A 21,989-nucleotide genomic window follows, 5' to 3' on the forward strand; every position below is an offset into this window, starting at 1 on the left:
CCCTGGCATGCTGTTCTCCTCTATAGGTCCCCATCTCACTCAAAACCAAATCTGTGACCTGGAACTGGGTAATGGGCAGCAAAACTGCCAGTTGGCCCCTGTCCCCTCCCAGAGCCTCACCTCTTCTGCCCTGTATCCAGCTTCTCCTTGAGCACAGTAGTGCTCTGACAGCAGCATGCTCTTGCTCTGTCTCTGTTTCTAGAGACCATAGATCTCCTGAGTTGTCTCCAGAGGATGCATTGTTAGGTTTTGGGGATTTTTCCCATCAGAATTTGAGCTGGTGCATTTTCTACATCTCTTTTTACACCCCTAGTGCTTAGGGCAGTGCCTGGAACATAGTAGATGTTTAATAAATATTTATTTACCAACAATAAAATTGTAGACTTGAAGCCAAGAGACCTGGGTTGAGTTTCTGACTCTAATCTATACTAGCTGCATGACCTTGGGCAAATCATTTAACCTCTAATTGTCCTACTCTGCTCTCAAAGGATCTAAGTTACACAGAATGTGCTGATCTTCATTGGTAAAGGGAGTTTCCTATATCAGTGAAATTACAGGGTTAAAAAAAAAAAAGATTGTAGAAGAAGAACCATATAGTACGATTTACCTTACATTCAACATTTTGTTTAGATTAACTGAAAGTTCTATATTATATAAAATTATAATCAGAAAAATAGAAGTCAAAGTAGAAGGAAATCTCAGTTCATTTAGCAAATCACTGTAAGTTGCAGGATTTGGATGAAGGCTTAAGACTTTTTATAAGCCAGCTAGCATTTTTTAAAGGGCAGACTCTTTTACAAGAATTATATACTCTATTCCCTTCCATTCACTTTACAAACAGTTATTAACTATCATCTATGTACAGTTTGTTGTGCTTAGGTGCTAGGGAAAATTTAAGATAAATAAATAAGATACAGTCACTGCCTTCAGAAGGGATCTTAGCCTCGATATTAGGGGTAAGATATGGTAAAATGTAAGCCTAGGTACTACTGAAACAACTTAAAATCTATGTGTAAAAGAAATATGTAATATCATGAAGGCAGATGATTTCACTTTAGTTCAGGTGCTTGGGTAAGGCTTTAGATAAAATTTGTCACTTAGACTTTTCTTTGAATGATAAATTGGGATATCATCAGATGGATATTGGCAGGGGCAAGAGGCATAGGCAGCAGTCTACTGAAATGCAGAAGAGCATAGACTATGGTTGAGGGACATAGGTAATCTGGTTTGACTAAGCAGGAGAGACTGCCAGTAGTGTGAGATAAAGGATGTGGTGTTCATATTCTATTTGCCTAAGCTGTCATCTCTTCCCCTAATTTTTCATAGATGTAAAAAAAAAAGGGCCTATCAGGTCCCCCCAGAACAACTCTATCTGTAACTGTAAGGAGTCCATAATTCCAATCTAGTAGTCTGACCGACTTGTAGGAAAATATTATTTGAATTTTAGTGATCTACATTTTCTTCAGGAGGGAAAAAAAGCCCCACAAAAATAAATTTGTCCCTTAATTGCTGTTAATATAAAAGATATATATCTCAGTATAACTATTTTAGAACCATGATGCATGAATTGCAAGGGTACATGCTTTACCTCATTTGAGTTTATACAAAGTTGTAGATATTTCATTTTCCAATTATAGACACACACGTATAGATAAACACATATAGACACAGGCAGGAGCTGACCATTCACTTTTCAGTGTGAGCAGTTACATCACAGAAATTGTCAAATGCTACATTTTATGACCTGATTTGTCATTTTGTTGATTGTCTAAACTTAAGAAAATGATTGAAAAAGGTTAACAATGATGTTTAAACTTTTAAAATGTGGGGGGAAAGAAGGTCAAAATGGTTTGAAAAGACTCAAGAGATGTGTTGTGCCAATAAAATCTTTGCTTTTTTGGTTGTTACAGACCGTTTGATAGGCTTGCCAGAAGGTCGTGCTCGAAATCACAACCGACCACAACAGATCCCAGTCCTGGCTGGGGTTGTTATTGAGGATGTAGCAGTAGGAGCCGAACATACACTTGCTTTAGCATCAACTGGAGATGTGTATGCTTGGGGCAGTAATTCAGAAGGACAGGTACATTTATCTATTTTGTCTGTTTCTTTGATTTCTAGCAAAATTGTAGAATATTTATTGAAGGGATAGTTAGTGGACATTTATTGAATCTACTAATTTTGAGGACATTCTTGACTCTTTTTCTCCTCTTTAAAATATTTTATTTAAATTTTTTTAGTCAGTAAGCATTTATTTTCTCTCCCTGCCTTTCCAAAAAAAATTGAAGAAAAACAATTTTTGTAACATGTTTAGTCAAGCAAAAACAAAATCTGGTATTGTCCATGTACAGCAATGGATTGCCTTCCTTTCTCTAATAGTTCAGCATCTAACTCAGATTTCCTTTCTGCTTTATTCCCTGTAGTGATCTTCAGTATTCACGTTCTTTTAAACACTGGTTTCCTTCATTGACCTCTTTAACTGAGAATGAGGGATGAGATAGTCTTATACTCTGACCTGGGTGTACTACATCTGTAGTATTGTGTGTTTTGTGCACCACAGTTTTAGAAAGGATCTTTATAAACTGAGGTCTGTACAGAAGAGGGCAGCCTAGATGAGGAAAGGTCTCAGAATTATATCAGAAGAAGATTGGTTGAAGGAGCTAGGGATATTTAATCTGAAAAATTAAGAAGACTAGATAGCTATCAAGTAGAAGATGGATGGAACGTTTCCTGCTTGGTTGTAGAAGGATAACAAAGGAACAAGTAATAGCAGTTACAGAGAAGTAGATTTTTTACTTACTATCTAGTTCATCCTCCACTTAGCTGTGAAATTGATATCCTTAGAGTCCAGGGCTGTTCAAGGCTCACCCCTTTTCAGTAAGCCCCAGTGACAAGGCAGAGCTAGGAAAAATAGTTTGAAAATTTCCAAGAAGCAAATTTAGGCATGATATAAAGAGAAGCTTCCTACCAATTAGAGCTATCCAAATTTGAAATGATATGCCTCTGGATAGTAGTGGATTCTCCTTACTGAAGGTCTTTAAGGAAAGGCTCAATAACCAGTTGTTTGGATAAGTATTAAAGGGTAAGTATTAAAGGATAAGTATTAAGTAAAATTAAATTCTGATGTAAGTTGACATATTTGTTTGTTGTTCAATTAAAAGTTAGACTAGACTTCTGAAGTCTCTCTAAATCTGTAATCCTGTGACACTAATTGTTTTTTCTCATTGTAAGCATTATCTGACATAAGCTTTAGCTATAACATAAAAATGCACAGTATAGGAGGAACATTTACATTTCTTTTATCCCTTTACTATAATGTATGAGGCATAATGAATAAACGTTATGTTAAGGTGTTGATGAAAGGAGGGGTAAGTTATTTTTTAAAACTTTGTTAATTGAAATATAGCCAGAAAACACTATTATGGTTTTTCTTAAAAAAACAATAATATATCATTTTTCCCTCTTCAGGGACTTAGGTTAAGGTTAAATGGGCTATAAGTTAAACATTTATGTGATGAATAGATGGTCAAGGACAAGGCTATTCATTCCTTAGACAAATACAGAATCTGAGGCACATGACATTAGGTCATACCACTTTTTTTCTCCTATGTGCTTCTTCAGACGTTTTAATACAGATAAGATCTCTTTAAAATAGCCTTGAAAGGGAAAAGAATTCACATAAGCTACAACAACCTGAGGTTGCCTTGATGGTGAAGGAATTTTTTTTTTAAACACCAATAGGTGGAGCTGCCCTCATCAGTGATTTCCCTGAGTCACTGATCAGGCTTCTTTATGAGTCCTCATCATTGAATTATTCCCCCATTCCTCTATTCAGCCAAAGTGTAGGTCCTAGATTTAGAGAGGCAAGAGGGCATAGTGGCTAGAGGAGTAGCCTGTCTCTGACACATACTGGCTTTGTGACCATGGGCAAGTCCCTTAAATGCTTAGTGCTTCAGGCAACTTTTGAAGGCGGTAATGTAGTAATTCCAAATCGAATCTTGACTTGATCACTTGTTACCTATATGCCTTGGGGAGGAAGTCTCAATCTCTCTGAGTCCTGTAAAGTGAAGGAGTTGGACTAGATGATCTCTAAGGTTCCTTTCAGCTTTAAATATTTGATACCTGTATGCCTTTGTCCTGATTAGTGTCAGTGTGGTAGAACACACAGCCAGCTAGGTGGCACCGTTGTGCATAAAGTACCAGGGCTGGAGTCAAGAAGACTCATCTCCCCAAGTTCAAATCTGGCCTCATACACTTACTAGTGGTGTGACCCTGGGAAGTCACTTAACCCTGTTTGCCTCACTTTATTCATCTGTAAAATGAACTGGAGAAGGAGGAAATGGCAATCCATTCTAGTATCTTTGCCAAGAAAACCCCAAAAGGGGCATGGGGCAGCTAGGTGGCACAGTGAATAGAGCACTGGCCCTGGAATCAGGAGAACCTGAGTTCAAATCCGGCCTCAGACACTTAACACAAAAACTAGCCCTGTGACCTTGGGCAAATCAACCCCAATTGCCCTACAAAAACAAAAACCAAAAAGGGTCTCATAGTTGGACATGACTGAAAACAACTGAACAACAATAATATGCCCTTGTTCTGATTAGGGTCAGTATAATGTGATAGAAGAAGCACTGGATCTAGATTTAGAGGACCTAGGTTCTTGTCCTGCCTCAAGGCTACAAGTAGTGGTAAACTTGAATCACCTTGACCAAGTCACCTTAGGCCTCCCTAGGCTTTAATTTCTTTATTTGGAAAATAAGTTGTATTGGATGTCCTCTGAGGTCCCTTTCAGTTCTAGATTTATGATTCTTTGGTCCTGTGATATTTATGATGGTTTATCATACTCTTTGATAGGGAAGATTCTTGTCTTTAGATTAAGGATGGCCTGAAGAATGCCTTGCTGGCCGTTAATTTTAATATATTTGTTTTAAAATTACAACAAAATTGTCATTTCTTTAAGTGTAGATGATCATATTTCTGTTATCTGCCCCAAAGGGTTGTTATGAAAAGTCCTTTCCAACCCTTAAAGTGCTATATAAATAAAGTTGTTATCATTGTTTTCTCTCTATTTTTTACCCATAAATGGAGGTTTGCTATCGCTTTTTAGTGGGAAAAAGAAGTAGACAGTGAGAGCCACCTATCAGAACTTGTTGTCTTACTCTTTTCCAATATGGAGTTATTTAATGGATGAAACACTTGGGTGTTCCAGTTTAACTCTTAAGGTAAAATCAACAGTGCTTGAATTTGCTCATTCAAGTATGTTTTCTGTGGAAAAATTAGAGATAATTTCTTTGATTTCATGGGTAACTTTGCTTTCTTTCAAAGAATTCATTTCCTCTTTAGAATTGGAGGCCATGGCTATGTTTGCTCATTAAGTGTATTATCTGCAAGATTTGAAATGATGACAAAGATAAGTTAAATGAGCTATTTCCACATAAATTTTCAGGAGACTGGCAGTCTAAGTCTGTAGAAGTGATCTTCATGAAAGAAACATAATTATGTTTATTATTCTTCTGATGGCAGTGATTAGAGCAAATGTTAGTAACTTTTCTCATTCTAATCATATTTCATAATCTTTGTTTCCTCTCTAATTCATTCTGCTTTTTTATCAATTACAAGCTTGGACTGGGCCACACTAACCATGTTCGAGAACCAACTTTAATAACAGTTTTGCAAGGAAAGAATATTCGACAGATTTCAGCTGGCCGTTGTCATAGTGCTGCATGGACTGCTTCACCTGTTCCACCAAGAGCACCAGGTAAAGAATACAATATTTCTTTGTTTCTTTTTTTTTCCATTGATGGATTGATTTGCTTTTCAATTTTGGATTGCATCAGGTAATCATTCTGATTTAATAAAATCTTACCCAAGCTATTAAGCATTCTTCATGAAACTAGCACTGCAAATCTTCTCACAGTATGAATCTTTGAAGATAACATATCTATAAAGCACTTACACAGTGAAAGAAATGACATTTCTAAGAATCAAAGATCAAATTTTCCCCAGCATATATAATAGCATTTTTGTTTTAATGAAGCAAAGAATGGAACTTTCTGTTGACCATTGTTTTTCTCTGTCAAATGATGCAGGGAGTAAAAGTTAATGAAGCCATGTGTTAAACTGTATTAGCCTAATTTGGTATATGGAGACATGCTATGGTTTGATATACTAGGCAAGCAATTCGAAGTAGTATATATATATATACATATATATATATATATGTCCTAATGTAGAACAGAAATTATCAGAAATGGGAATCCTTGATATCTCCTTTTTTTTTTTCATTTTCTTTTTTTTTCTTAAACAGTTCCTTAGAGTCCACTTTTAATACCTTCCTCAGGTGATTGGAACATCAAATTACTTAATTATCGCAGGAATCCCTAAGATGTGATTGTATCCTATCATATTGCTAGGCCCTTTAACATTGCTGGACTTTCCTTTCTGTCCATATGTTCTGGGGACCTATGGGAGTGTCTTAGCCTTGTATATATCTCACAAAGATGGAATTATATTGGCTAATATTCCTCAAATGAGATGTTTTGCATGACAGAACCTATAATGGCTAGTAAACCCTAAAAAAATTTTTTTCTTTTAGTGGATGGCATCTTTAATTTTCTTAGAAACATATTTAAAATGTAATGTGATTTAGAATTATACTTTATAAATTGTCATTTTTCCCTTCCTTTCCCAGAGAACCATTACTTTTAACAATGAATAAAAAAGAGAAAAACTAAAAAGTTCAGTGAAACTAACCAACACATAGAAAAAAATCTAACATATACAGTAGTTTTCTACTTATGCAAAAGTGGGGAAGGTTGGCACTTGTGTTCTAGATCTGTGCTTTTCTTATGCTTTTAAAACTGCATAGAATTATCATTTATTTTTAATGAATCATGTCTCCTAAGGGTAAAAGCCAGTTGTAGTGAAATTTTTGCTCCTTTCACATTATGGCACTCCTAGTTTTTACAAAATCCATAGTAGGCATTAAGTAAGTCAGTCACATGAGCATTCTATTTTCAAGAGCTTTGTCTGCTTTTTCTTGTTTTGTAGATGTCAGTAGTCAGTAACAAAATGAATCATGTAATTTTATTTTCATGGAAGAGCTATTAAAGTTGGATAATGTAGTGTTGAAGTTTTCTAAGCTGTTCTTTTTTTTTTTTTTAAAGCAATAGGGGTTAAGTAACTTGCTCAAGGTTACACGGCCAGTTATTTCTGGGTGTGGTGCTGAGTACCTGAGCCCGGATTTGATCCAGGTCATCCCGACACTGGAGCCAGCTGGCCGCCCCTCTAAGCTGTTCTTAATTGAAACAGAATAGCAGACAAAGCAAAGACATGTTGCAATGATGATATAAATTCTAAAAGATTATTAACCTCTTGAAATGTATTTGGTTTTGTGGCAGGTGTCTCAGTGCCTTTACAGCTGGGTTTGCCTGATGCCATCCCACCCCAGTATGGCGCTCTGAAGGAAGTGAGCATTCATACCGTAAGAGCCAGGCTCAGACTGCTCTATCACTTTTCAGATCTCATGTATTCTTCTTGGAGGTTACTAAATCTAAGTCCCAATAACCAGGTAAAATATTGGGGAGGAGAGGGAAGAATGTAATAAGTAATTATGCTTTAAGTGTATTTTATTTTAAAAGCATAATAAACTTTCACAGCTAATCTTTTTTTTTATTCTCAACATTTAAGAGAAATGGAAAATATTAGTGGTAAGGATGTTACCTGAGAGACCAGTCCTAAGATCAGTGTTAGGGCTAAGATAAGAACTGGTTTCCTCACTCTCAGATGGGTGTCTTTTCCATTAGACCAGTCTACCTTTCTACCCTTTTACAATTTTTTACCTGTCAGAAGTTGAAGCTATTTCAAATGACCAAGCATATGAAAATAGTGAGTCCCTTTAATTTATGTTAAGCCTTATATATAGTTTTAGGATTTTTTTAACATTCAGCGTTTGGCCATTTAACAAGAGTATAGATTTTGTGTAGTGTACATAAATGTTGGATTTATGCAACCACATATTTTTACAAGTAACCATGACCTTCCTGAAGTAAAGTAAATTTTACCCCAATTATAGTCTTTTATAATAACTTGTAACTTTCAGGGAAGGAGCAGTGTGGCTTAAATTTTTGGTTTATTTTTGGTAGAGAGGCCTGCTAAAATCTATGCCTAAGATAATTTTACATTGATTTCAATTATAAACGAGTTCCTTCAAGGCAAAAACTGTTTTTCAGTTTTGTGTATCCCTAGCACTTAGTACAGTGTCTTGAACATAATACTTGCTGAATTAAATTGAATTATCTGTTCATTATCCTTAAATGAATTTTTTCTCTGACATCTAGCAGATTTCGGGGGGATAAAAAAGTTTAAAATGTTTCCAACATATTCTTCATTAGGTAGATGAGATTTTTCATTCTAATAATGAGAATTACTTCTAAGCCTTGGTATATCATACTTTGTGAATGAATGAAAAAGCATTTATTAAGTGTTTACTATGTGCCAGACCATCTGCTAAGCACTGGGAATGCAAACACAAAAAGCAATGACATCCCTTCCTCAAGAAGCTTACATATTAAGGAGTGTAGAAGCCAAGGAGGGACAAGGGGAACTGTGGTTCAAAAGGATGCGGCATAATGCCTTTAGGGAGTAGATGTCTTCCCCATAGTTCATGATTGCAGGGTGAAGATTACTAGTGAGATTGTGAAGGAGAGATTTGAAAAGTAGGATTTCTGATAACATTACTCTTCGTTACAGAATAGCACATCTCATTATAATGCTGGAACATGGGGAATCGTACAAGGACAACTTAGACCTCTATTAGCACCAAGAGTCTACACGCTCCCTATGGTACGGTCCATAGGAAAAACTATGGTGCAGGGCAAAAACTATGGTCCTCAAATAACTGTGAAAAGAATATCAACACGGTTAGTATCTGCATGGTATATATTTTTAAGTTGTCTGGAATTCTTCTGAAGAATATTTGGAGTTGGTAATGTCCCAAATCATGCCAAATCTAATTTATTTAAATACCTAACTGCTTTGTTTATGTCCTGCTAGTCTCTTGACAGTTATGAGTAGACATTATGGGCTTTGGAGTGTATAAAATAATGTGTAATGTAGTGACTGCTTGTGGGGGGCTGTAGGAGGGCAGTGTTTATTTTAATACCAAAGAACACTGGACGTAAAGGTTGATTGCTATATACAACATGATACATGCAATCTGTGGGCAGATGCCCTCCATCTCTTTAAGACTATTAGGATAATGTATGAAAATTTGTGAGAGTTGATTTTTATTGCCTCTCTTCTTTTCTTTTAGAGGTCGAAAATGTAAGCCTATTTTTGTACAGATAGCAAGACAAGTTGTAAAGCTAAATGCTTCAGACCTTCGTCTGCCCTCTCGAGCTTGGAAAGTTAAGCTGGTTGGAGAAGGCGCTGATGATGCTGGAGGAGTATTTGATGATACAATTACAGAGATGTGCCAGGTATTTCTGATTCATGTGTGCTAGAAATAATCACTTGATGTAGGAGCAGTTTTGTTTTTTATTGATAGTTTCATAAGGAACCAAGTTACATATATGTTTGCACATTTAATTTTCATTAACTACCAAACATATATTTATGAATTAACTAGTAGACTCTTAATAAATGTCTGAATTGGACTTAATTCTATATGTATATAATTGTATATATTTACTTTATATCATATATGTAATAATATGCTATTAAGTATATAAAGGTAATATTTGAATTTGTAGAAATGAATATCAGCATATTGCTGTCTATTAGTATTTGCATCTGCATTATAATATTTTGACTTTTTAAAAAAATTTTCTCCCAATTTATTTATTTTTACTTTTCAACATTCACTTCCATAAGTTTTAAATTTTTTCCCCTTCCCTTCCCAAGACATCATGCAGTATGATATGGGCTCTACATATACATTCCTATTAAACACATTTTCACATTAGTCGTGTTGCATAGAAAAATTATAACAAATGGGAGAAAACACGAGAAAGAAAGAAAGAAACAATAAAAGAAAAAAGAAAATGGTCTCCTTCAGTCTGTATTCCAACTCCATACTTCTTTCTCTGGATGGCATTTTCTGTCATGATTCCTTTGGAATTGTTTTAGGTTCTTGCATTGCTGAGAAGGGTTAAGTCTATCAAAATCAGTCATTAAACACTGTGATTGTTTCTGTGAACAATATTCTCCTGTTTCTGCTCCCTTCACCCAGCCTCAGTTCATATAAGTCTTTCCAGGATTTTCTGAAGTCCACCTGTTTCTTAGTCATTTCTTATAGCACAATGGTATTCCATTACATTCATGTACCACAACTTATTCAGCCATTCCCCAGTTGATGAGCATCCTCTCAATTTCCAGTTATTGACCACCACAAAAAGAGCTGCTGTAAATATTTTTTGTATACATGTTACCAAGATTTTTAAAAGATATATTTGCATTCATAAAATTGAGAAAGCACCTATTCTTAGTCTTGCTGGTGCTTTGGGCAAAAGTCAGATATGCAGTCCCCTAATTCAGAGTGCAGCCCAAGACAGATTAAAATGTTATTGGGAAATATTTAACAAAATAAATAAAACTGCAGTAGAATATAGATAATATGTGGTTTTCCAAGTAACTGTGTGTCCTACAGGGATCCTTATATACAGTGTAGTTGCTCTGTTTCCATCTGAGTTTGATATCACTGCTCTAAGGTAACATTTCTAATCCTAAAACCCCCATTTCCCCAAGGAACTTATGGATGAACTTCAGGGAGTCCATAAACTTGAATGGGGAAAAAATACATCTTTATTTTCACTAAGGTCTAACTGAAATTAGTATTTCCTTCAATTATTATTGTAAGGAGCATCATTCTGAGAAGGGGCCCACAGGCTTCACCAAACTACCTGAGAGGTCCATGACACAAAAATATTTTTAAATCCCTTCCACTTTGGCAGCATTGACCCTATATTGGTTCTAATACATCTAGCTTGTCATGGTATTAAGATTTACTAGCAGTACATAGCCTGTACTAGAAGAATCTGTAACTAAATAATGTTAGTGAAAATCCTGTAACTTCAGAAGCTGTTTTTCTGGTGTTTATTTGATTGAATCATAGCAATATATGTTTCTCAATTATTCCCAGCTCCTATTCACATACTGTTTGTTTTCTTTCTTTGGTTCATCACACTGCTAAATATTTTCCACAAGATAGATTTCCTTATTTAGTTTTAAATGGAGAACTTAAAAAACTGAAATGTAAAAGTAAAGAGCTAGTTGGTTGTGGCATATTATAATTTCATTGAAAAGTGTTGGGGGTTTTTTTCCTCTGGGAGATAGGGTTTGGGAAATAAGATTTAAGTGCTTTCAGCTAATTGTGTTTAGGCACTCAATTGTTGTTTTTGAAGAAAATATGTTTTTAATCTGACAGGAACTTGAAACTGGTGTAGTTGACCTTCTTATTCCATCCCCAAATGCTACAGCAGAAGTGGGTTACAACAGAGACAGGTAAGTTAGTACAAATTTGCCCAACACCTTTAGTAAATTTTATAATCTATGTCTTGATTCATCTAACCCACTAAATGGTAGTATATATGAGAGTAGTATATATATGAAATTTTTGGTTTCAAAATCCATTAAAAGATAATCCTATAAGGTAAAAACTAAACATTTTACCTTTTGTAACATTTAATTCCTTGCCTCTTTGCTTTATGGACTTGTGAGAATTATAAATACAAGCTGTTTGGAAGGTACATCATTATGGAACAAATTCTGTATGTTTATTTTACCTTTTATTTATTATGCTTTTAAAAATATTCCAATTTATACCAAAGGCTATATACTTAAATAATAGTACTTCATAGATTTTGCATCCTAACTTATCACTAAGAGAACTGGGGAAAAGTTTGTCCAATTTCTTTTTTTTTTAGGTTCCTTTTTAACCCTTCAGCCTTCTTAGATGAACACTTAATGCAGTTTAAGTTCTTAGGCATTCTGATGGGTGTTGCTATCCGTACGAAGAAACCTTTAGATCTTCACTTGGCTCCAATGGTTTGGAAACAGTTGTGTTGTATCCCACTTACGTTAGAGGACTTGGAGGAGGTAGATCTGCTCTATGTGCAGACCCTCAATAGCATTCTTCACATTGAAGACAGTGGGATTACTGAAGAGAATTTCCATGAGGTAAATTACCAACTGCAACTTCTTGTTATTATTTATTGCAGGACTTAGGTAAGTTAACATTAATAGAAGTATTTCTTTAAAAATTCGGGTTCTGACATATAGTTGCTATGTAGTTTGACTCATTTTTCTTTGCTGCCTGCAACAAATATAATCTAACTTGCCGCTGCTAAAATACCTGCTAATGGGGAAAATCATATCACCCTCAGTTTCTACTGCTGGCCCTCCCCCATTAATGTATTATAAGTACAGAGGATCAGGTTCTTGTGGTACAGTGAATATAGTAGTAAACCTCAGTGTTGTGATTGTTCTTTAACTATGAAACTATACCTGTATGATGACGTGGCAAATCTATTTACATTTTTTGGTTAAAATTTTCAGAGTTTCAAGGAATACCATAAGAATTCTTCTTATTCTCTATGTCTAGATGATTCCGCTTGATTCTTTCGTGGGTCAGAGTGCTGATGGCAAAATGGTTCCTATAATCCCTGGTGGGAATAGTATCCCACTTACATTTTCCAATAGAAAGGAGTATGTGGAGAGGGCTATTGAGTATAGACTTCATGAAATGGACCGGCAGGTAAGATGAATATTATGCTTTTAAAAATCTGATATCAGTGATTATGATTTTTGCATTTCAGCTCTTGGGGATAGACATTTATGGTATTTGATTTTTATTTAAATTTCAAATCCTAAGTGAAGACTTTTCATAGTGATAACTCAGTATTTCTAACAATAGCATTTTCTTTCCAACATGTCTTACCTGTGCTGTTGGTATTCTTAGAATTCCCTAAAAACATCTTAATAATTTTCAGCTTTTCCTTTGCTAATTTATGCTGATCATCTTTGTACCTAGAATTCTTTCCTCTTCTTCACTCCAGTCCTTAAGAATTACCTTTTCCATACAGCTTTCTCTGACCAATGTTTACCCATAGTGTGATTGCTTTTACTTTGAATTTCCTTAGCATTTACTATAACATAGACTCCACACATACCATTTCTGTGCTGCTGTAATGTTCTAATGTTAATACTAGTCACCATAAGAAACTCAAAGAAGAGGAAAGGACATTAGGTAATTAATACATGTTTGTGTGGATGAATGAGTGCGTAAATGTTGGGGAAAGAATAGTGTAGAACAAGTGAAAATAGAACTTATCCAATTATTATTTTGTCAATAAAGTTGATGGTCTATAGGGTGATCTAGAGTTTTCTAGGAAGCTGTTATTCAGCACACTGAGTGAAATGAAAGTTAGGGAATGGAGATGCTAAATTATGTAATCTAGAGTCCATTTATTTTTGGTTGTGCTACTTACTTTGCCTTGACCAATCATTTTATTTCTGTCTCAGTTTTTCTATAAAGCTGATAAAAGTCCTACTTAACAGCTGCTTCACTGATATTTTTGATTTGTAAGAAAATTTTAAGGTATCCAAAGTCTTTTGGACCAAATGATCTTGTGAACATGCAAGGTAATTGTTATTCTACTATTATAGTTGTATACAAGGTGTCATTAAGTCATTAAACATTTATTAAACCCTTACTATGTGCCAAGCACTGTGCTACAGCTCTGGGGGTATGAATAAAGGTAAAAGACAATCCCCCCTCACAAGGAATTAATGTATGTACAAACAAACTATATACAGGATAAATAGGAAGTAATAAACAGAGGGAAGACACTAGACTTAAGAGAGATTAGGAAAGACTTTCTGTAGGAAAAGGAATTTTAGCTGGCTTTTGAAGGAAGGCAGGGAGATCAAGAGGCAGAGAGATGAGAAGTGAGTGTTCTTGGCATGAGGGACCAACCAAAGAAATAACTTGAAACTGATTGATGGAGTGTCTTGTCTGTGGAGGAGCAAGGAGGCCAGGGTCACTGGATTGAAGTATACTTTGAAAGGGGTGGGAGGAATAATAAGTTATAAGAAGATGGGGCGGCTAGGTAGCACAGCGAATAAGAGCGCCGGCTCCAGTGTCGGGATGACCTGGAGATCGAATCCTGGGCTCAGACACTTAGCACCCACCCAGAAACACCTGGCCGTGTAACCTTGAGCAAGTTACTTAACCCCAATTGCTTAGGGGCAGCCAGGTGGCTCAGCGAGTAAGAGCACTGGCTCCAGTGTCGGGATGATCTGGGGATCAAATCTGGGCTCAGATACTCAGCACCACACCCAGAAGTAATTGGCCGTGTAACCTTGAGCAAGTTACTTAACCCTGATTGCTTAAAAAAAAAAAGTTGTAAAAAGACTAGAAAGCTGACAGGGAAGGATGTCAAGTAGTGGAGGGCCTTGAATGTTCAAACAGGATTTTGTATCTGATCCTAGAGGTGTTATGAGAGCCGCTGGAGTTTATTGAGTAAGGTGGTGAACTGCTTTTTGGACATTTCCAATGTGTCATACAGGCATTTCAGACTCAACATGTCTGAATAAAAACTCATTATCTTTTACCCAAAACCCAGGCTTCTTCTGAATTTACTTTATTTCTGCCGAAAACACTATTATTCTTCTAGTCACACAGGTGCATAATTTTGCAGTCATCCTCAACTCCTCTCTCTGTCACTCCAAATGTCTAATCACTTGCGCTGTGTCTTCTTTATTCTACTTTCATGACATCTCACACCTCCATCCCTTTCTCTCCACTACCCTTGTTCAGGTCCTTGTCACCTCTTACCTGGCCTTTTTTTGTGATCTACAAATTGGTTTCCTTATGTTCAAGATCTCCCTTCTCTAATCCATCCACAACACAGTTGCCAAAGAACTTTTTCTAAAGCATAGGGGGACTAGGTAATGTCCCTGCTTCATAACCTCCATTGGCTCCTTCTTACCTCTGGGAACAAATACAAACTTCACTGCTTGGACATTTGAAATTGTCCCACTCTGGGTTTCAAAGTGCTTTTCCACTCTGCCATATTACACTCCTTCATTCATCCTTTGATCCAGCCAGACTTGATGCCTTGCTATTCTTTACACATGACATTATATCATGTGCTGTTGTACAAACTGTCTACAGTGCTTGAAATGCACTTACCTCCACCCTTTAGACTCCCCAGTTTCCTCCAAAGCTTAGCATAAAACCTACCTCCTTCATGAGATCTCACTATTGTCTCCTCTCACTTGAGTTACCTTGAATTTATTTTGCATAAATTTAATTGTTTTTATATACATTGTCTCCCCCCATACAATATAAACTGTTGAGGGCATAGATTCTCCTAGTACAGTGCCTGGTACTATATTAAGTATATCATTTTGAATGAAAATTTATGTAAAACATAAAATTAACATTAGAAAATAGTCTTTTGTCATTGAGAGGCAATGTGGCTTAGTATAAAAAGCATCTGGAGTCAGGAATTGGATCTAGCATAGACTATTATGTATAAGACCATGAAGAAGTAATTTAACTTTTTTCTTTCTTCTTTTTCTTTTATTTTTCTCTCTTTTTTCCCTTTTTCTTTCTTCTTTTTTTCTTTTTTTGGAGGGGGGAAGGCTGGGCAATTGGAGTTAAGTGACTTACCCAAGGTCACATGACTAGTAGGTGTTTAGTGTCTGAGGTCACATTTGAACTCAGGTCCTCCTGACTCCAGGGCCAGTGCTCTATTCACTGCACCACCTAGCTGGCCCAGTAACATTTTTAACTTTTTAGATCCTGTTTCCTCATCTGTAAAATGGGAACAATAATACTGTCACCATTTATTTCAGAATGTTGCTCTGAGAAATGTTTTGTAAATTTTAAAGTATTATATAAATGTCATTCATTTATTATTTGTTGCACCTTACTAATTAATTAGCCTCTAAAATGTAGATGAACTTGCACATACTTGCACAGTATTATTCTTATAATATTATTATATAATATTGCTGTATATTATATAATATTGTTATTTTAATAATATTGTATTATTACACAGTTTGTTCAGCTTGAAGAGACCACTGAGGTCATCTGGCCCAACCTTCTTCATTTTACAGATGAAGAAACTGAAACCCAGGGAGATTAAGTGATTTTGCCTATGGTCACACAGGGTATAAATGTCCAAGGTGGGATTTGAACCTGGTGCTCTTGGAGTGCATTTGGAGACTTGTGGCGTAACTGAAATAAAGGGCAGATCCTGAGGAGCTGAGGGAAATTCTTTTGCAGAAGTATCATGTGTGGGTAAATGAGATCATTGAATTGTCCTTCAAACTCTGTGGGGGCTTTCAGGTGGCTGCTGTCCGAGAAGGCATGTCCTGGATCATCCCAGTCCCCTTGTTATCCCTCCTGACTGCCAAGCAACTGGAGCAGATGGTCTGCGGAATGCCTGAGATCTCTGTCGAAGTTCTGAAGAAAGTGGTCCGGTACAGGGAGGTAGATGAGCAGCATCAGTTGGTGCAGTGGTTCTGGCACACCTTGGAGGAGTTCTCCAATGAGGAGAGAGTCCTCTTCATGAGGTTTGTGTCGGGGAGGTCTCGGCTCCCTGCCAACACTGCAGATATATCTCAGCGATTCCAGATCATGAAGGTTGATAGGGTAAGCTCTTCTTTATTATTGGCTAGTGCTTATAACAAAGAAAAAAAGCAAGCTGTTCTTATTTAGGCTCAGAATATATCTGATTTTAATAGAGATTTCTAAGTTCTTTCTTAATAAGTAATCAGACTTATTCAACACAATAACTTACTATAATGAATGTTTGATAAATTGAAACAAGTGTTACGTGCACAGCAGTTCGTAACATAAGAATGTTTCTGAGCCACGTTCAAAATTGATCAGTTATTTTGTAATCAACATTTTGCTTACTTTTTCCAAATCATCTTTGAACACTTTTTGCACTCAACTTTGTGTTTCCATTTAGGGATTAAATTTTAGTTACTGAAGTATTCTCCAAACAATGTCATGATTTGAGCCCACTTATCTAACAAAATTTGACTTTCTGTTATGCTGAAAAATCCATTTGTAAATAAAAAACAAGTGTTTATTTCTTCATTCTGATTGATGAAAGAAGCTTTGTGCAGGTCATATAGATATATATCATCAGTTCATAGATGACTTTAAAATAAAAAGGTTTTGTTGTTTAAGATTATAAAATCTAGGGGTGGCTAGGTGGCACAGTGAATAGAGCACTGGCCCTGAAGTCAGGAGGATCTGAGTTCAAATGCGGCCTCAGACACTTGACACAGTTACTAGCCGTGTGACTTTGGTCAAGTCACTTAACCTCAGTTGCCTTTAAAAAAAAAATTATAAAATCTACAACCAAAAAAATCAGCCAGTCCCTGCCCCCTAAAAAAAGTCATCGTCTAAGTTTCATAGTATTTTCTTTAGCAGTAGCAACATATGTAAATCTTCATTTTCAAATACAGTTCCTATAGCTTCTAGCTCTCTAGGTTTGGAGGCTTTAGAGGACTTTTCTTCCCTTGCCTATCTCTCAGTAGATGGCAGGCACAAGAAGTCCTAGGAAAGAGATTTTTTTTAAAATATGTTTTCTCCATGTTAAGGCCTTGCCAGAAACTGAGTAGAAAATATTTTTTTACAGTTTTGAAGAGAAAAAGAGATAGAGGAAAATACTCAGTTTACATTCACCCCTGAAAAAGAACAATGCCTTTTTATTTGATATACACAAGTGCACCCAACCTCAGTGATAACTAATCCACTAGTCTAAAAAATAACTTCAGTTACCTGGAACCAATTTAATATGTTCTTTATGCTATTTAGATAGTTTCTTTGATTTTCAAATTTGATTTAATCATCCCCATCTCCTTACATTTTTTCTACAGTAGAAATTGATAATTCTGTTTGTTTCCAGCTTGGCATCTTTTAATACCAAATCCTTTATTGTAAATATAAAATCTCATATATTACTGCTACAAGCCTGACTCTTTATTCTCCAAATATGGCAGTCTAGCAGCTAGTCTGTGTTTATGGCCCTGAGAGCTAATAGTACGTATGCCAAGAGAAATGTGCCAGAGAGAGTAAGATGGGATTTTTGTTGATTTCAGACAGTTTTCCTTCCCCTAAGTAGGCCATGGTTGACGAGGCTAGGACAGACCTGAGGTTCTATAGTCAGGTACCTTTACACCTCCTGATGAGTCTCACTTCAGTGATTTGATTCCAGAGTATATGAAAAAAACATGACTATGGTAATAGCAGTACAATGTCTGAGGTCCATCCAAGATTATTTCATGTTTAGGTTATGGCTATGAAAGTTGAATAATGGAAATGCAATGCTCAACAGGCAGAGAAGTGTGGCAGGGCAGTAAACAGTGTCCTTTTTTGTTTCTTTTAATAACCATACTCATAGATTTTTTTCCTTCTCTCTACAGCCTTACGACAGCTTGCCTACCTCACAGACCTGTTTCTTTCAGTTGAGGCTTCCACCATACTCCAGTCAGCTGATCATGGCAGAGCGTTTGCGCTATGCGATCAATAACTGCAGGTCGATAGACATGGACAATTACATGCTTTCCCGCAATGTGGACAATGCAGAGGGCTCAGACACAGATTATTGACCTGTGAACAAAATCATCTTCCTTTTATTACAGAATAATGCCCAATTCCAATTCAATGTCAACACACTTTTATGGTAAACATAGATGTTTTAGGAGCATAAACCAACATTATAAACAGTGGCCACATTTAGTTACTCTAAATGTAACAACAAAAGAGAATAGATGTTTTTATTTTTCTGTGATTGTAAAAAAACAACAAAAAAACAAAAAAAGAAATTAAAAGTGCTCTCGGTAAGGTTTTCTCCCCCGCCCAACCCCCCCACCCCCCACCCCCTTTTCCATATTTTGGTCACTTTTGATAAGTTTGCATGGAGCCATTTGGTGCATTTTTGGTTGGGAATGGTATATTTGTAAGCCCTCCCAGTGAACATTGAAGTTGTACATTGTGTATAATTGTTCATTAGAAAGGACAGTTTTACATGAATATTCATATATTTATTTTGTTTTAATTTGAATTGCCTGTGCAGGGTTCCTTATGCAGAGAAATAAAGCAGATTCAAGAATTTCTGTGTGATAATTTTATTTTATCATCCATTCATCTGGGCTTCTCTCAAATAACTGTGACTAGAATGATGTCATTGAGGCAGAGATTAGAAAAGAGAGAAAATGAGGTTTTCTGTGCTGCAAGAGCTTTGTCAGGTTGGTGAGTAAAGACATGTACTTTGTTCATTTAGCATCAAACTTTTCAGCCCAGCCTGGATACTTCAGTCATTAGCACATCTGATTTTTAACTTGAGAATCCAAGATTCAAGACCTTATTCCAATGTATTTTGGCTTTTAAGGCTAAGTATAGTATGGGTCCAATGACAGATGTCCATCTGACTAGGACCGGATGAATTTAGAGGTCCAGCTTAACTAAATCCAGAGAGGCTCATCACTAGGTCAACTACATGATGACCTTTGTAGACAACAGCACCTCTCAGATATTATATGCCAAGTCCCTAGAGGGATTTTATTCAGCCCTGTTGACAGGTATACCCACACTCATGAAACCACAGATCCTTGAGGAATTGTTGTCCCTTGCTTAGCGTTTTTGCATACACTGTATGAAATTAATTTGGGTCTGAAGAGTGCAGCTGGTAGGAGATATGACAGTGAAGGACACATTCCAACAGACTTTGGGCATACAGGCATGTGTTTTATTGGTCACATTGTGATCATCTGGTTGGGGATCTCTGCCTTGTTTTGATAAATTGGAATGAACAAGTTAGGGTGAGACCTATCCATCTGAAGAATGTTTTTATCTCTCCTTTATACATCTTAAACCCTTGATAAATTGTTCACTATTTGGAATTTTTTCACATGCTTTCTTTTAAGATGAGACTAAATGTCAATTTTGTTTTTCCTCTCTATAGAATTAGCTCTTTTAAAAACTGACCCAGTTTATATGGTCTTTGGGATAAAGAAAATAACCCAGAGCCTCCTAATTCTACCAGTAGAAGTCAACAGATTAGTCATGTAATAATCTGAATAGGTTTTATGTAATTTTTCACTTTGTATTGTGTTTTATTACTGATATATTGAGGGATGGTAAGGTTGAGCTTAGTTTGGTTTTGGCTTTTTGGCTTTAAATTTGGTGAAACTGATTAGTTTCAAGAAACGGGACTAAAAATGGTAACAGATAGTAGGCAAAACATTTTTATTGTTTGCCACAGTTCACTGACTCTTACATGCTTCAAGTATAGCCTGGTTTCCTTCTGAAGGAGGTGAAGAGATAAGAAGACTTTTCCACACTCCATATTGTTAGAGAGTATGAAGGGTTCCTAAAGAAAACAGAAGAAAGGCTTCAATGGGGACAACAACAAGAGGCTTCTGGGATGGAGGAGAATAAAGAGAATAGAGTTAGACAAAATGGAAGTAAAAGGCACCTGTGCAATTAGAAGTTAAACTCACATTTAAAAGGGTATTAAGTATTTGTTAGATCTCCTGCAAAGCTAATTAAACTAAGATTGACTATCTGCCAAGTTAGATACTATATAGGAAAAGAATAGCAGTTGAGACAAACACAAAATAATCACAAGACAAAATTCAAGAAAGACAGTAATAAAATCCATGGCCTCAAGCTTCCATACGCGAATTCCCAAAGGGTAGACAACAAGCAAGAAGTAGAAGTCCTACCAAACACCAAGTGCGCGTAACTGAGGCATTGCAGGTGTCACTAAGATTTTGTGCTATGTAACCCCAATTGGAATATGGCTCTGCATAAATGGATTTAGAAGAGAATGGGTAGACTTGTGGATGGGGCAGTGGGGGGTAGCATTGTGAATTAAGAAGGTAGTCTCACTGGTGTGAGGAACTGCAGAGACCACTGAGGGGGAAGCAGGATCAAGGCTCTTTGGGGGAAAATCACTGAAAGGAGAAACAGAAGTGATTCTTATTATTGGAATATGCTGTTGACCCCCTGGACAGAGAGGAGTCAGTGAGATGTTTGAAGAGCATCATGAGGCTGTGCAGACACATGAGATAGTCTTTGTGGGGGACTTGAGTTATCCAGGCATCTCCTGAAGTTCTTAACTACCCAAAACAAAGCAACTAGCAAACTTTGTGATTTATCTTAGTGGTAGTTTCATCTTTCAAACAGTGGAAGGACCAACAAGGAGGAAATTTTGTTTTGGATATAATGATTCTCACTGTCGAGTTAAAGCTAGGGTGGAAATTAGGGACATGTTGAGAAGAAATGAGCACTCCATCCTAGTATTTGTAATAGAGGAGAGGAAATCTGAGCTTAGTCTGACATGCACCTTAGATTTTTGGAAACTAGATTTCAAAAAGTCCAAAGGAAAGAGGTTATGAAGGGAAAATGCTTGGGGGGAGGAGGGGAGAGGTGGCCCAGGTGGAATAGAAGTTGCTCAAGAATGAAATTTTGATCACACAAAGGGAGACAATTCCAGCAAGGAATTAGGGTTTCAGGGCTTGGATTGGAGACCTCAGTCTCTGGCATAGTTTCCACTTGTTTGTGAAGGGTGGAGGGACTTGTGCAAGAGTGAGCTTCAGTATGCCATTTCTGCTTAGCATTAGAAGCCTCCTGTGCCCTACCCATTTTGTTAGAGGGGTCGTCCTTGCATCATTCCAAACTGTAATAGTCAGCTTAGGATAAAAGGTGATCTGCTTATTACCAGCTAGGGCCCAGTTACAGGCAAGGAACTGCTTTTCAAAAATGAAGCATTTTGGGATGTGGAGTAGAGAATGACTTTCTTCTCTAGAAGTCTAAAATTTATTTATTCTGGCTGCCCCTTGGTAACTGCTTTAGGTTTGAACATTCAACCTAGTTTTTAAGGACAGAGACCTCCAAAAACATGGTTCAACTGCTGTAGTCTCTTTTGGGCCCCGCTAGAAAGAAGTGATTTGTTAAA

The 21,989-nt window shown here is 36.5% G+C and overlaps 1 protein-coding gene across 6 annotated transcripts in view; it reads left to right on the forward strand.

The window, feature by feature from the left end:
• Positions 1 to 19,139, forward strand: part of HERC1 (HECT and RLD domain containing E3 ubiquitin protein ligase family member 1) — a 221,356-nt gene extending 202,217 nt beyond the window's left edge. For all 6 annotated transcript variants that reach the window (XM_069098343.1, XM_069098348.1, XM_069098345.1 and 3 more), the window contains exons 69-78: positions 1,911 to 2,080; positions 5,617 to 5,755; positions 7,398 to 7,567; positions 8,749 to 8,918; positions 9,311 to 9,476; positions 11,423 to 11,499; positions 11,922 to 12,174; positions 12,599 to 12,751; positions 16,358 to 16,663; positions 18,451 to 19,139. In XM_069098343.1, coding sequence (XP_068954444.1) covers positions 1,911 to 2,080; positions 5,617 to 5,755; positions 7,398 to 7,567; positions 8,749 to 8,918; positions 9,311 to 9,476; positions 11,423 to 11,499; positions 11,922 to 12,174; positions 12,599 to 12,751; positions 16,358 to 16,663; positions 18,451 to 18,636 — 1,790 coding nt within the window. In that variant the 3' untranslated portion in view covers positions 18,637 to 19,139. The remainder of the gene's footprint in view (positions 1 to 1,910; positions 2,081 to 5,616; positions 5,756 to 7,397; positions 7,568 to 8,748; positions 8,919 to 9,310; positions 9,477 to 11,422; positions 11,500 to 11,921; positions 12,175 to 12,598; positions 12,752 to 16,357; positions 16,664 to 18,450) is intronic.
• Positions 19,140 to 21,989: the final 2,850 nt, after the last annotated feature.

This window comes from Petaurus breviceps, unplaced genomic scaffold, assembly GCF_028583685.1.
Source record: "Petaurus breviceps papuanus isolate PSGF00001 unplaced genomic scaffold, PetGlider_PUasm1.0 37, whole genome shotgun sequence".
NCBI classification, from domain to species: Eukaryota; Metazoa; Chordata; class Mammalia; order Diprotodontia; family Petauridae; genus Petaurus; species Petaurus breviceps.